At 44.7% G+C, this 16555-nt stretch overlaps 1 protein-coding gene across 1 annotated transcript in view; it reads right to left on the reverse strand.

Moving 5' to 3' along the window:
* Positions 1-16555, reverse strand: part of LOC135905551 (cell adhesion molecule Dscam1-like) — a 448511-nt gene that overhangs the window by 558 nt on the left and 431398 nt on the right. The window contains exons 21-30 of the mRNA XM_070536454.1: positions 15714-15812; positions 14732-14920; positions 12978-13298; positions 12191-12361; positions 8957-9195; positions 7048-7111; positions 6191-6275; positions 3712-3851; positions 2034-2169; positions 321-558 (exon numbers count right to left, since the gene is read on the reverse strand). Of these exons, the coding sequence (XP_070392555.1) occupies positions 2135-2169; positions 3712-3851; positions 6191-6275; positions 7048-7111; positions 8957-9195; positions 12191-12361; positions 12978-13298; positions 14732-14920; positions 15714-15812 (1343 nt within the window). The 3' untranslated portion in view covers positions 321-558; positions 2034-2134. The remainder of the gene's footprint in view (positions 1-320; positions 559-2033; positions 2170-3711; positions 3852-6190; positions 6276-7047; positions 7112-8956; positions 9196-12190; positions 12362-12977; positions 13299-14731; positions 14921-15713; positions 15813-16555) is intronic.

Here is a 16555-nt window from a genome sequence, read left to right on the forward strand (position 1 = left end):
GAGTGAAGTGTGTTTGTCATGAAAAAAATGGGCTGGCTTGCAACCCATTTTATCTACTAAAATTTGGCTAGACCAATCTAGAGGACCAGCGTAAATGCGGGCGTCACCGGTGTTAGTGTATGCCAGCAGCGTATTCGTTCTAGAACCCGTGTACGCATTGCGCTGTCATATGAGCCTCATGTTTGCTGATGCACAACCGTGATGCCTTACTTTCACTCTGAGTTGCACATTTCTCATATTTTATATAAGGTAAAGTGACATCTTCAAACATCCGGGAGCTTATACCCCACCCAGGAGTGAAAATTTGACACATGGCTTACCCTAAACTCTGTGATGTCGTAGTCCTCGCTGAGTGCCAGGCCAGGCCATCAAGCACGAGGACAGCCATTTTGCCTGCCTCGCTGTAAACGGCTCGTTTCGATATTCGACACTAACTTCAGCGTGAAGTTCTGTCGTAGTCCCGGTTTCAAGAAGTGCGTCGAGGCTTCCACATCCCGGAACGTTGATTGGTTAGTTCTATTTCTTCCAAGAAGAGAGGCTCCGTCTCCGGCCGGTAGTCTGCATTACATAAATTAGCTTTTTTTTTTCCGGCTCACCATTTAAAATATGAAAAACAAGGATGATTTCTCCAAAGCACCATGTTTCAGTCAGCGGGCACAGATTTAAAGTGAGTTGGATGAAAAACGTACACAATACCGCTGATCGCCCGATAATTTCGTCTTTCTGTATTTCCCTGTATTGTCTCTTTTCCTTTTTTTTAACCTCCTTTACGCCGATGAACGTGCTGTCCTTTTCACTAGACAATTGCTTGTGCGCTTAGTTTTATTTGTGACGTTCTTTATACGCTCAAATAAACAGTAAAGATGACAATAATTCGCATTCAACACAAGGTTACAAAATTAAATGGACTTATTTCCCTATCCAAATTAGGCTCAATCTAATATTTAACAATTTAAGGACTTTTCAAAGCACATAGGAATGCAAGAGTTTTTTTTTTTTTAAGAGGGCGATACCAAAGACAGGGGGATAGGTAATTGGGAGCACTGAACTTATTTGAAGCCAATGCGGACAAACAAACATTAAGGGGCACTAGCAAAGCTTCTAAGTAGATTCTTTAATTCAGGAAGCCTAGATTTGACTGCCGTCCTCAAGGTTCTCACTGCTTTAAGAAAGACATTATCTTGCACAATTTATTAGGTTTCAATTTCATAACTGCGGGCAGCACCGTGTTCAGGCACTTTACTGAACTACTTTGATTACTGTTTATATTAATCGTTCTTGAAAACTAGCATGCACAAGATAAATGCGAAGTCAAACAACTGTCAAAAGTGCCGTTGCAAAGAAGCATCGTATAAGGCCTGCATACTGGCTTAGCATACGATGCAAGTCAGTTGCCCCAACAACGTCTCCCTAAAAGTTATTCCATTAGTCATAACTTCTTCGGTGACACGTTATTTGGGATGAAATCGTCACAAGAAAAAATGCAGAAAGGCATAGAACTTCGAACATAATCGCACATAATTTCAGGCCATATATCGCTGGTGTGGAGTTCGATAGAGACAGTGCTCATAGGCGTGTCCATTCAGTGCAAACCTTGATTGTATCGCAAATTATGCGATATACTTTTTTGCGGAAATTGGGACGAAATGCTGTCTAATTGCTGTAATGTTCCTGGAGATTTTCGAAAGGCAAGTTTCTCAGGGAAGTTGTACATAAAATATCAACATATTAAGCGCCAACATTTTGGAATGGGGACCTCTAATGTCACTATTGTGACAAGCTTCACCATTCGATCGTTTCAATTTCGCAATTACCGCAAGGGCTTTAAAGATAATTAAAGAAACGCTATGGTAAATATTTTAGTTTATTACTGGTTTACTTGCTGTCATTGCGCACAGATGTTCTGTCAGCCACATAACGTTTCGCCAAGAAAAACTCCCTCCTTTTTTTCTATTCCGCAATATTTCTTCGCTTTAACTGATGGCAGAGAGTAGCGACCACAGCCGGCACAGTAAGAGCATTCAGCGACTCACATCTTCCGCAGCACACGCAACGTCTTGTTCGTTTGACTCCTCCTTGAATCACCCCCGTTTGCCAGTCTCTGCCAGCTTCCGCCAGGCCAAAAGCTCCAAGGTCACGTGGGTACCGTCCCCACGAAACTTCTGCGAACTAAGAACCGAGGGAAAGACAGGGCAGATGAGCTGCTGAGCATACTTATGCCTCATAGCACAAGCAACTCAGCGTCGCCAACACTACTTAGCCCACACCTAGCAAAAATCTCAGATACGTACACAGCCCTTTTGACGAATTTCTCTGTTTTGGTACGCATGATCTCATTCGATGCATGCTAAATAGGACTTGTACCTTTCCTTGGTCGGTGTTACATCATTCTGGCGTAACCAAACGACACACGGAGAGTGGAATAAAAACGTGAAGTTTGTTCTTTTTTTTTCTTGTGCTGAATGCTTACCGCTAAATTCAGAAGTAAGAGCAGTGGCAATGTTTTGACGGAGCACCCACCTTTTCCCAAACAAGCAACTAACGGCCGTGCAAGATACGCAAAGAGAATCCAATGCAATTTCCGAGCGCTATAGATGAGGCAGATGGCCGATATGTTGCCACTGACTCACAATAGAGCCGTTCTCTTATATATCTGTAAAAATCATCGCTAAGCCTTTCTGCCATTCTGTTTCACTCTCTTGCCTACAGAATCACCTTTCTTTTTTCGCTTATACCTGTTTTAAAGATTTGTCTCACGTCCTCGCTCAAACCGTCGAGCCGTATTTTCGTAGGCGCGGGAAATGCAAGTAGACTATAACCACCGTAGTATAACCACCTGTACTTCAATCTGTTTAGACATTTAGGAAAAAAGATCGTCAGCCCTACAACTTCAAGACTTATTATACAAAAAAGTAACAGCGCAATCCAGACCGCAGTTCCTTCAACTGAGTAAAGCTTTACCACGTACTGAAACTCTTCTTCGCTCCAAAGCAAGTCACAATTACCCGTAATCTATAACAATATCTACTGTGAAAAAATTATCATCAAAAAATAAACAGTAACAAGGGTTTCTCCGCAACCCGCGTCAGCTAGGTATTCAGCATGAATCTGCGGTAGCACAGCATTGGTGTCTTCTCCAATGTAACACTCGTTGAAGTACAGCCAATCACTGTGTTAGGCGGCAGTCAATGACTTGTCAACAAAATCTGCAGAATTCTTTTATCTTCATTTTAGTGAACAAACAGATGCTGCGCACACTTAACAAACCGACCTGACATGCCAAGCGCAAAACTCTCAACCTCATCTGGTACATCCCTGCGTTCGCCTCCAGAACTACCAGCAACCCCAGTACATGGTAGACTACCACAGGCAGCTAGCTTGATAAAATACTCTTGTTAAATTTATTGAGTAGGTTCTACAGCATACTGTCACAAAGGTCCCGAACTGAGGATTCCAAAACGCCTCTTAGAGGCAAAGGAAGCCTCACTTTAATATGCCGTTTAAATTTAATTCAACATACACACACCCACAAAAATACCGCGGCTGTAAAAACGAAAAAAAAAGAACGAAGGAAAATTAAACTACAGCGGTGTATTTAGGTTCAAGAGCGCGTCTGAAGGCGCCAAATAATAAAGAAAAAACAGTTTAGCTATCCTTTTCAGTTTGTCACCTTTAAATGACTCGGTAAAATGCAGTATACAGTAAACTCACAAGAAGTTGTCGTGTCTTTCGTTGAGAGGCGGTTGTCCCGACACGAAACCTTTTCCGAAGGTACAATCAGCGCCTCGGGAAAAGCACCGTTGCAGGCGTCTCCCGGCAAATCCTCGACGTCGGCGTCGCTTCCAGAGCTCCTGCATGGACAGGCGATGCCAGATGACCAAGTTCACCGCACATCTATTGAACAGGAGATCTCCTTTAGCACATAACTTTAAATGTAGAGGTGCTTGCGTGTTTCCCTGTGTTCAAGCTATTGAATGCATTTGTAAACATCCGTGTTAACGTTCAAATACGTTTAAATTGGCAACGAACTTTAAAGCGATAACAATGTCATCTTGTCACAGCCGATTCAACGGGCCAGTCTCCAGCCGCAAGCGTACATCCTTCTGTATAATGAACGTACGAAAAGCACAAAAAACGGACGAGACGATTCGAGGTACATTTCTGCCCTCACTGTGACCACTGGCAATTACAATTGAAATTTTTGATTGATTCACTGGTTGGTGAAGTTTAACACTGCAAGGGAACGCATGTGCCTTTCAGAAACGCTACACTGAAATTTTCACAACCTACCCGAATGCCGGGCTGTCGTGATTTCGCGACGTACGCAACCAGATCTACTAAACCTTAACGGGACGCTAAGCGACTGAAATCCTGATTTAGACTTCACGTGTAGTTAGGAAAGAAAAAACACGTTGGTAAGTCACCAGGTCTGACTTTGAAACACCGCCTACGGAATGTAGTGGGCAAGAGAGTAAGTAACTATTGACAGAAGACGACGAAGTTCGGCAGTCCGTATAGCGCGAGGTAACGACCGATGCTCATGGGCCAAGGCTGTCGTTGCATAGCCCTTACTTGTAAATAAACCCCCTTACAGTTTGGTGGAGGTGCGGGGTAATCTCCCATGTATCCCAACCTGCAACTATGAAGCCGTACTTTACCTCCAGCCTCAGCTATGCCGAAAAAACCACCGCAAAGGCTCCCAGACTCATGCCACCGTCTGTTCCGGTGTGCTGCCTCAGCGTCACCCACCAATATTCAGCGGGACTGGCAACCAAGACGTCGAGGACTGATTAGCAACATACCAGATGGGGAGCGCAGACTACAAATGGGACGATGCGACTAGGCTGACCAATGTAATATTTTACTTCACCGGCGTCGCCCGCCGCTGCAGTTCCGAAATCACGAAGCGGAGATTAATAACTGGACGTTGTTCAAGACAACTTTTTCGGAAAATCTTCGGCCGATCCGCGGCACGCAAGCTCCGCACGTAACAGCGACTTCGTAAAGGCGCTCAACAACCCTGTGAGAACTTAACCAGTTATGCTGAAGACGTCGACGACTTGTGTAAACGTTCAAGCCCGTCGATGCACGAGTCGGATAAGATCAAGCACATCCTCAAAGGAATAGTCGATGACGCATTTCAAGTGTTATTAGCCAAAGACCCACATACCGTCGCAGATGTTGTCGGCTTGTGCCAGAGTTTTGACGAATTGCGCAAGCAACGCGCCCGTACTCGACGCCTTGTGGAACAGAACGACTCGATTGCGGCCTTGACTCCGGACGACCAGAATGCACTGCTGGTCCAGATCAAGCTCTTCGTGCTTGAGGAGGTCGCCCGATAGCTCTCCATTTTATCGAGCCCACCCGAGCACGCCCGAGCCCACACAGGCACATCTAGCACCAGTCATACGACAAGGGATACAAGAAGAGGTCACTGACGCATTGCCTTTCGCTCGTCGCTGCCCGGTCGCCCCGTCCACCAACCTATTCTTCCGCTTTGGCACCCGTTCAGCCACCACCCGTTCCTTTAGGTCGACTAGTCCCCACGTTTTCGAATCAATGGCGCACTGCGGACAATCGGACCCCCTTACAAGAGCAATGTTCTCTAATGAAGGTGAACACTTCAAGCAGCTAATACGACTGTAAGCATTCATATGCAAATATCAAAGCACAGTCATCTATCTACAGGGTGCCCTTTCCTGAGATAACTCTCTTAAGGTTGCAGTATGTATAAAAAAAACGTAAATAAACATGCCAGACGGCTGCTTGCCAATTAAACCTTTATCCAAGCAGAAATGAACACGTTTAGAGGTGCAATTTTCTCAGCATGTTCCATTGCAATTGAAATGTTTTCTTCAAGTGAGAAATCCAGGCTATAACAGGTTAATCTCCACATAAATATATATATAGTTACACTATATCGTTATAGAGTTAGGACCACTATGTCGTAGACATACTGCCGAGGCTGCGAGATTCCAGTCCGCCACTCTGCTCTGGAGCAGAAAGCCTTAGCTAATCAACCATCGCAGCGGGAAGAAAAATTAGAAAACACACGACTTATCTCGTAAATATCAGCTTACACTTTAGAATTAGTAACTTTTCACCAAGCCAAACTCACACCAATTAGCAGCAAGAAATGCATGGTGCCATTTCTATCTTTTCAATTGAGCTTTTACTTTATCGGCCATACCTGTCACCATCTTCCCTCCACGGTTTCCTTTGGGCTTTCTTCTTTGATATGTGAAACGGCGAGCTTGTGTAGATCGCTTCTCGGCCTGCGAACATTTAGGCACAATATATTTCAATTCGCTGATGCACACTGTTTTCAACAAAATGTAATTTTGTGATTTCCAAGGCTACTGAGAGTCATCTGTTGCTTTTCTCGTTCGTAGCCAAGTAACAAGACATTTTAGAGCAAATAAAACGTGTAATTTAGCAAAGCCTTGAGGTTATCGTAGAGGTAAGCTGAGAGAATAAACAGATCAATGATAAAATCTTGCGTATCAATGTGCCGATTCAAAACACGACAAAGCAAAAGCAGTTTTGAGTCACGATATAAAAACCATTTCTAATTTTTTTAACTAAAGTGAAATAAAACTAATGTAACTTCGCCACACAAGCCCGCTGTTGGAACAAAATGTTATCTAGAATGAAAATGCATCGAAACGGCTGTGCATTAACGTTTGCCAGTAATCTGTGCGGCAGCTGCGAATATTTCACCACGACTGCTTCTCTCGCTCGGCTGAAGTAGACATTATTGCGTTATTGGTGATCTAGAAGCCCTGCAATGTGCCATTTATACAGACTTTGAAGACACCAAAAGTTAGCCCGTAATGAAAGCTAAGTACTTTGGAAAGCCAACAGAACACCACCTTGAAAAGTTGATGCAGCTAGCTGAAGTATACAAACGCATGGGCAGAAAGGGTCACCAATTTTACCGGCATGTTCCCTCTATCACATATGCTTTACATTTCTAGGCGACACAGAACCTCGAAACGGTGTTCGATTCAATCAGAATTAAGAAAATATAACAACGTCAAAGCATACCTGCTTTTTCGTAGACTTCCATTCCCGTCACCAGAGTCTCTGTTCTTGGTTCCCACATTTCTAACTGCAATACATAAAAATAATAACAAAACAAATCGTATTCCTGATATTATATGCTGAGAGAAATTCGAATGAGACATTACTTCAAATATCATCATATCACAACATAATCACCTTGTTTTAACCTCATACCATACTTGACTTTTGCAGCAAAGAACTATCTCTGAAGGTCTCAAAGAGCTTTAGCTGCTGCTCATTTCATCCGAGTGCTCTTCGCCATAGTTTGTGGCCTGTATATCTAAAACTCTCATGTTCGCACACAATTTATGACATGCACATGCAAGTGTCATCATTTTTTACATTATTGCATGCGCCAGGCACTCCCTCAAATGCTAAGAAAGGAGAGAGGCCTAGCATGTCTTTGCCATGATGGCCTCCTGGCAGCACAGTTCCTCTTGCGCCATTGCTTAACAAGACTTACAAGCGGCGGTGTGGTAAAAGTTGAAAAGAAAAAATAATTCTTCCTCACTACTTATTCTGCGGATCGAATCTAACCCCCGTATGCAGAAATGCAACTTAAGTCGAAGCACATGTTTGACTTGGTTTAGATGACGCCTGGCGTTAATGTGCCCAAAGACGCTCACTGCGTTTCCTTCGGCGCGTTCCCGATAGGCGTCACTCGGATCAAGTCAAGCATGGGCTTCAACTTAAGTTGCATTTCTGCATACGGGGGGAAGCATCAACCTCTCGCCTCGAAGGATGGTCTTATGGGAACTAGTATGGACTAGTAGCAACAGAAGGCCTATGGCGAGCATCTATGAATCGTTGTGCAGTACTATCGCTTCTCAGTGCATGCTGCTCTTACTAAAACACGTGGCGGGCGTCTCAGGGAGAAGTATATCGACAGCAGAAAGGAAATGTTACATATCTCGTTCCTCTTCGAACAAGCACCGAGCAGATATGAACAAAGTCCTTGCATATAATGCAGAGGATTACTTACCTAGCGGACGCAGAGTGGTTTCTTTTTTTTTTTTTGAATGGCTTCGAGTTTTCTCGTTTGCTTGCAACAATGAGTTTTCTTTGCGCATTTGCTTGGACGGTGCAACGTAACCCACTTAATTGAGCTGTGATGTAGATGCAGCGTTTTCTAACGATGTAGTCTGACCGGCTTGCCATAAAACGCAGCTAACACTCAGCCAAGAGGCACTAAAGTTTCCATGAAGAGTTTGCTCCGGACGGAGCCATGTCGAATTGCAGTACTGCCATTTTACCACCTACTATAGTTCGGCCACGAAATAAGCGTTTTCTCACTGTTGCAAAGGCTACCGTGTATATGGGTTTTATGGGCTGTAATTTGAAATTTTGGCTTTTAATTTTTTTTAGTCAGTGTAACACTTTGTGACATAAAAATTGTAAATTAAATGCTTAGCGTTCGCCTGATCCGGGCTGGTCGTCGGGGCAGCTTCTACGAGTAAAAAAAGATTTAAAGAAACATTCTCAGACCTTTGTTTATTGCTAGGTATCTTTGAGCTACTGCGAGTGAAAGAGGGCGGTAACAGTGTTGTTTGAGCGTTCCACGTCTGCGTTATAACCGTGACTGACAAAGCTTAATCTTTCGCACTGGATGACCGTACTGCAAATCTCAGCATCAAATATGCGACAAAGCGTATCCTTTGTTTTTTTTATTTTTGTTAAAGAGGCCTCCTTTATCTCAATGTGCCTGAAAGCCATGGCGTTAATGGCGCGGTTGCGGTTTCTTTTATGATACCTTAACGCTACGAGCGACAAAGCGATAAGCCCCACATTCTCCGGTAAAAAGCTGTTTGTATGCGTGTGACATTCAAATACTTCGACAAGACATAAAAAAAAAATTTCGAGAAAATGAGTGGAGCTCTGTGTATTGACCTACTCTCTTGACGGGGTAAGGCACATCGTATGTCCGGCTCATGGGGTCATCTGTCCCGCCACCTGCCCTGGAACCAGTCACGTGGTTGCATTGGCCAGAGGCAGCGTTTGCCACCGCACCGCCCCTAGTGTGCGTAGCGTACGGCGCCGGGTAGTAGACGGGCTGCCTCGCCTGGGATTCTCGGGACACGGCCAGCATCACGTCACCCTTAATACCATCGCAGCACTCGGCAACCACCATGCCTGCACGAGAGAGATGTAAGCATTCTTTAAAAATTTCACTTTACTACCGCGAGCAGACAATACGATCTGAGCAAAGAAGTCACCGTGCAGTATAAAATGAAATGTCCGCGCTAGGCATTATTTAGCCTTGCCCATTAAAGCCTTAAGTTTTCAGAATTGTGCAAGATAACAGTTCAGAAGTTCACGCCGCACTATGGACGTAACTTGAGACGTTTATAAGCCTAATGTGACGTATCAATGCATAGTAACCGCACCGCAACATACCATAAGCGTAGGAATAGTGTATGCGTCACTGAAGGTGTCATAATGCTGTGGTGATCCGGAGTATTACGTCTGCCTGCAGGGCACTAGCACTACTACAACGCCCTGCACCCCTCTCCCCCATCTAGATTCAACACAAACACAAAACCCCCATAAAAGCACCAAAGCCGTACATGTACTCACGACGCGTTGTGTTGTAGAGCACTATATACAGAGCGTTTCCATAAACCCGACAGGTGCCTGTGAAGTCGGCTTGCCGGGCTGGAATCAGTCTGTCGAATCATTGAGCGAGCATCCTTGCATTAAACGAGCACTTTCTTGAGCGCGTATCGAGTTGAGTTGAACCAGCCTGACTGCATGGGATAAGTTCACCCACCTCAACCCACTTTCAGCGCGCATGTAAGCGCAGATAGATCCGACGCGTTGTGTTGTAGAGCACTATATACAGAGCGTTTCCATAAACCCGACAGGTGCCTGTGAAGTCGGCTTGCCGGGCTGGAATCAGTCTGTCGAATCATTGAGCGAGCATCCTTGCATTAAACGAGCACTTTCTTGAGCGCGTATCGAGTTGAGTTGAACCAGCCTGACTGCATGGGATAAGTTCACCCACCTCAACCCACTTTCAGCGCGCATGTAAGCGCAGATAGATCCGACCAGCGATACTAAGCGTTCATACCTCTGACGCGTTCTGGCGTATCAGAGTTCTTATGTGCCAGGAGCAGAAATGGTATCAAGACAACGCGAAGGCAAGCACTTGTGCAATGCAACCTCATCTGTGTAACGTTTAAGGCGCTCTGTGTTCACGTTAACGAAGCCGCAGACTACAATCTCAGAATCTTCAGCGCTTGTAGGTGGCTGTCATCGTCTTTCCGGTGGTTGCGGGAATTGGCGGAAATAACTTTCAATATAGCACTCAGCCTTTTCCGATCATGCGCTTGCCGCCTGTGCTCGCTGGTCGTGGCTTCGTTGCCAGCCGGCCCGTCATAAAATCTGCATTCCTAGTGCACGCCGCTCCGATAGATTAAGATATGGAGTGCGGTATTTAGTAAGCTGGCTCTAAACATGGGCGGGAGAGTAAATAACTGTCGCAGCAAGCTAGCCCATGATATGAAGCGCTGTGGTGAGAAGTTCCAAACTTTTCGCGATCATTTTACTCACATGTTTTGAAAGAAGCGCTTGAGCTACACGATAAACGTAAAAACCTACGTCATTTGGGATGCGAACACGCAATTGTGCAAGTCCTTGTCGCCTTTATAATAAGTAAATACGAAAGTACGGATCTTTTTTTTTCTGTTCTGTTTTCTTGCACCAGACTCAGAATATACTATTGCCATACCAATTTTTTTCGTGAACACAACCATCATCGCTGGTACTAAGTACTTTATGGACTTGCACGTGTTTCTCTATCCTTACCCATATTCAGAAATGTACATTTACTTGAAGACCACGCTTGACTTGAATTAAAGGACGCCTGTCGTGAACGCACCAAAGAAAACGCAATGAGCGTCTTGGACACGTTCACGCGAAGCGTCATTTAAATCAAGCCAAGCATGGGCTTCAAGTAAAGATGCATTTTTGAATACGGGGGTTAGAAATGGTATTATGCCAAGAAATTCGGAGGAAGGCGTGAACCTATTGTAGCCTCAACGGTTAGCAGACTTATGAGTAGACACACGCTTAAGGGCAATGAAGATATGCAGAATTATTCGGTGATTGGTCAGCACAATATTTAGAATAAGTACGTTGTGTTGCAAGAGTAGCGTCCAAGCTACGACGGAGATACGCTTGGTGACTGTAGGTGTGACATCAGGTATCTGCACAATTCACAATTAGTTTACAGCACTGCAACACCATGAATTTACAGCCATGTGAGCTGCCGTCATACATGCCAGTCTGCCAAATTTAATATCCGTAAAATCTCAGGGACCCGACATCAACACAAAGAAAAGAGAAGGGGAGGGGGTAATTACATAAATTTTATTTTTAAAATCTTTAAAGCATGTTGACAGCTTTTGATGGTTACATACGCGCTTTATTAAAGACTATTTAAATGTTTAAAACCTTTAGGCGCACCACACCAGCACCGGCAAATTTGAAACAACAAAGACTTACAAACAACAAAACAGATAACCGTAACGGCGACTGTTTCTGCGAATTTTCTGTCGCGGATTTCGCCTTCTTCAGTAAATTGTCTGTATAAACTTGTTCTGACATCCTTTCGCCATCGAAAGACATGACAAGTAAAGTTACGAGACCGATGAGCGAAGCCTTTATCGCGAACAGAATTAATTTTCGATAAAGCTTGACGCAACGTTCGTAAAACCGTAGAAAGAGCTCAAATTCTTTAACTCTACGAAACATTGGGGAGCGTTGCAGACAATTAGTTTACGGCATCATAAATTTCGCCATGAGTTTACTGCCTTGTGATAGCACGACTGTTTCGTATCAGAAGAAGCGGTTGTCAGAACGGCGATTAACGTCAAGATTGATTAGTTGGGTTACTCATGAGGCTTAATGTCGCAAAGTGACAGCCAAGCTGTGAAAAAACGCCGTAATAGGACTCGGTTTAGGTCGGTCCAACTGCGGGTCTTTAACTTGCCCGAATATCTAACTTGAGTGTTTTTACCATTTCGTCCCCACCAAAATTCAGCAACCGCCTGCCACGAATCATACCACCGACCTCGTGTTCAGCAGCTGAACACTATGTACACTGCTAATAAACGTCAAGAAATACCGTCGTTGAAACGCTGCCTTGGGTCGTAGTTCCGTTTTCTCAGCATGAAGAAGACGATGCCGATAACAACCACCAGCACCAAGATGGCGCTCACGATGGGCACAGTAACCGTCAAATGCCTGTAGAAGGCAACCTGGGGGTCCACGAGCTCGTACCGTCGAGAAGGAACGTCTGCACGGCCATCCAAGGCAACATTAAGCAAACACCGGCAAACACTTTGAACAGATGAACGCTGCGCTAAAAGCAGAAATAAGTAGTTTAAAACAGCATTTGGCTCTATATGTCGGAGTCGTGACTCGGGACAAGTATAGAACTCTTGCAGAGGAAAGTCTGTGAACTAGATTAACCCTGCCGTGCACCAAACCTGGGTCTACGCTTTTACGTTCTCTAACCTTGATGGTCTTTTAAATGATGTCTCAGTATGAAATGTACCAGAAGTTCCGTAAGCTGGCTTTCCCATACATCTAGCCTGCCCTAACCAAGATGTCCTCGCTACAGCTATCGGAACTGCTGCTGAGACTCACTTTTTGAATTTTTGCACGTTTAAACATTAAGGGGAACAGAGTGCGGCAAGAATAGTACCACCATCTGGCATTTTGGCACTTTAGTTACGATTCTAGCTCGAGATCCGCAATCTTGGTTGGGTCAAACGAGTTCTGTATAAGAGCGCACTTGCAAGTTTTGTATATCATGAATACCGTGCCGATATTGTAGAACACAAACCTAAACGATAAGTGTCCTAAACTGAATCTTAGAGAAATAGAGTGCTTACAGTAAATTAGCTTACCTCCTGCTAGCGTTAGCGTGGCGAAGCTGAGCTCCACCTCCGTCGAGCCAGCATCGTTGTGGGCCGACATCAGCAGGGTGTACCACGTGCCCGGTGCCAAGTCTGCAAGCTGCACGAGTTGCTGCTGCGGCACTACGTTGTTCGAGTGCAGCGTCCAGTCGGAGGAGGAGGGCGAAGGGCGAGCAGACGCATGCACTTCTGGCCGATACTGGACCACGAAGTAGGAGACTGGGCATCCTCCGCTCTCCCATGCGTCAAGATGCAGTACCACGAACGTCGAGTTGACTTCGAACAGACGGCTTGAATCGGGCTCCACAGGACCTGGGGAAGAGAACGTTTCTCAGGCTTGAGAGGAGGCCTTGTAAAGAAGTTAATTAACTGTTATGTGCGCACTTTATCGCTCAGCTGCCTACCCGCTATTTGGGAAAGATAGCCATGTAAAATCGGTGTGGCATCTAAGGGTACTCCTAAAATTACAGCGAAATGAGAATGCTGTAAATGAGTCTCCACAGAGAAGACGAAAAGAAGGGCCTGTGTCGAAACAAAGGGCTAGCATAAGTAACAAAAAAAATAGCCGTCTTTTCTTATATATGTGATTCTACTTTTACAGAGCCTGCTATGTAACGTACCAAGGGGGCCAACATGTTTCCTTTCAGCTCTCTGCCGTTCCTTATACACTGTAATAGGTTAAAAGACTGTGAAGCTATTCTCTTTCGTTGTACGGCTTTCTTTCCCAGACCCTTCTGTCCGTATGAGATAATAGGCAAAAAACGATCATTGATTGATTGATTGATTGATTGATTGATTGATTGATTGATTGATTGATTGATTGATTGATTGATTGATTGATTGATTGATTGATTGATTGATTGATTGATTGATTGATTGATTGATCTGCTCTCTACTCGACCAGAGCTGTTGGGTGTTGCAACGATGCCTGCAGAAAAACGCCTGCGAGTCGTCGAAGCGCTAACACTGTAGAAGTAGTCGTTGCGAAATATCCAATTACTCTGTGTTAATGAAATAATGAAGAACACGCTAGACCTATTAAGTGTAACAGCACAGCTTACACTTTAATTGTTCAAGAACTCAGAGTGGCAAGGCACAAGCGAAGGTAGAGCGATGACAACGTATGGGCTTGAGCCCAGTTTGCAAGTAAACATTTTTTTAATAGATTTCCATATGCTGCCAGAGAAAGTGCAAAAGGCGCACTAGAAGAGGCTTTCAAGATAATATCAAAGGAGCCTCAAAGTTTAACTGTTCTTGCTGACCTGAATCGCGCAATTCTGGTTATAACAAATCACTTTATGAAAGATTTTTGTCATTCATTTGTGTGTGTTCCGCTAAATTGACGTGGTCTTTAAGTTGGGAAAGTACAGAGACACTAATGATCTTATTGTGTCTTCAATGAGCTGGTGAATGCGTATTTTTAGCCGACAAATGGCCTGAACACTGCTTGGATGTCATGCGAAAAATTAGGCAGCATCTTGCTTTATTCAGCGCTGCCGCAAAAAAGCACTCATACATCATTACGACGCCACTTCGCCTTTTAAAAGAAGATAATCCAGACCACATGCGCTGTATATCGGAGAAATCGGCTCGTGCAACATAATGTGTCTTATTGTTGGCCACTAATGGATGAAAGCGGACCGATACTGCAGCGCCACTTTCTAATCGCTTTGTGAGTCAGAATCCTCCTCCCGGATCATTACAAAAGACCTGAGTCGTTCACACGAGTCATCCTGTGCACTCACGCCCTCCATTTGTCCGCACGCTGAGCGTCTCTCCCTGGGGCCCCTTCCCCGCGCGGTTGGCGGCGCGGATGTAGACCAGGTAGTCGGTGCCGCAACGCAGGTCGGACAAGGTGAAAGCCCGTCGGTCAGGCGGCACCGACACCTCGTGCCACTCGCCACCTGCTTCCGTCCTGTAGTAGAGCGAGTAGCCTGCGCAACCCGGAGAGAAAAGGATGCGAATGTCCTTCGTGTACTGAATGTCGAATTGCAAGGAGCGACAGGTATACGCGACCTAGAATGACAGAAAGCTGAGCTAGTTGGTAAGGATTCATTATGAAAAAAAAAGAAGTGAGGCGTGCAGACAGGACACGGCATTCGTGTTGTCCACTTCTCTACTCTTGTGTCCTGTCTGCATGCCTCACTTCTTTTTTGCATAACATGCGACCTTCCGTGCTGAACCGCGAGATTATTTCCACTCAGGTTGCGCGCAGAGTTAGCGTTTCGCTATGGGTTGGGTTAGGTACCACCTACTCAAGTGGTTTCCGGTTTCATTCACAACAAAAAGCCAAAGCGTACATCGTAGCAAACGTACTTGAGCAAATGCCGAGTATTGCGAGTGCGCATGGGCTAGCAGAATAAGCAGAAACTTCACCTTAAAACATTTTCTGTGAATAATATTTTTCTAGCAAGTGTTTGAATTTTAATTTGATGTATTCTACGCTTATCTTTGTTTTTTACAGGTTGGCAATGAAAATAGTTAGCGATGGCTGAAATTCAAGAAGAAAAAAGCGGTGAACGTGACGCACTAAGTTGCTTTATCAACTGCCTCAGGACCCTATCCATACTAGACTCAACAATAGTGAGAGCGGATGTTGACAGTCATAAAATGTTGTCATAAATGTTGAGAGTCAGGCTTCCAAATAAATTGAGGAAGCGCGACATATCGAAAGAGAACTGTCACGGGCAAGAAAGAGGGAGGTCAGTAATTTGCTGCATTCATTACCTGTTATGGGGATGTCTTGATGATGCTCGTTCTCCCAGTTCACGGATATGGACCGCGCCGTTGTGCCGCCTACCCGGAGGTGCGGGGCGCTCGGTGGATCTGCGGCAGCATCAGGTGGAGAAGGTAGAACAGATAAATAGGGAGCGGAACGGCGATAAACGCGAAAATTTGCAAGTCGTTGACATAAGGAACGTCAAGGTCGTATTAGCGCAGGTACAGTGTTATGGTAAGAGTTATAGAATTTAATGTGCTGTCATCCAGAGTTGTTGCGTCGAAATATTTTTTTCTGAGATCTTTCGATCTTTCGAGCCTCTGAAGAACACATGAGAGATGAAACATATTATCATAAAGCTGCGGATAAAGCGTTGAGCAGCCTGGCAGTCACAGAAATGCGTCCGCATAAAATCACCTTTTCAGGAAAACGATGTTGGTGCTCGCTTCAGAGGTCTCGCACTCCAGCTGTATAACACGTGCGTTTTCGACACATCTGGGGACGACGCATGGCATGTAATACTTGACTCTCATTACTACGCAATTTATTTAGTATTTTTGTTTTCGATTACACTTCATATTCTGCTTTTTGTGTAATTTTTCTTCATTTGCCTGTTCCGTCCTTTGCTATAAGAGCATCTTCGACAAGCTATTTATTTGACGCCTTGTCTCGCCACAAAACCTTCAGTTTTCAAAGTCTTCAAGTTAATACTCAGTCAAAATACATATATCCTCTTTCTAGAGCTGGTGAGCCGATTGAGGCAATGTGTTTAGTCAGCCGACGACAAAGAGCACGTGGTAGGGAAAACGCTCTACTGACTGACGCCTTCTAAGTTACAGAAATACAAGGC

The sequence above is a fragment of the Dermacentor albipictus genome, chromosome 3 (assembly GCF_038994185.2).
Source record: "Dermacentor albipictus isolate Rhodes 1998 colony chromosome 3, USDA_Dalb.pri_finalv2, whole genome shotgun sequence".
NCBI classification, from domain to species: domain Eukaryota; kingdom Metazoa; phylum Arthropoda; class Arachnida; order Ixodida; family Ixodidae; genus Dermacentor; species Dermacentor albipictus.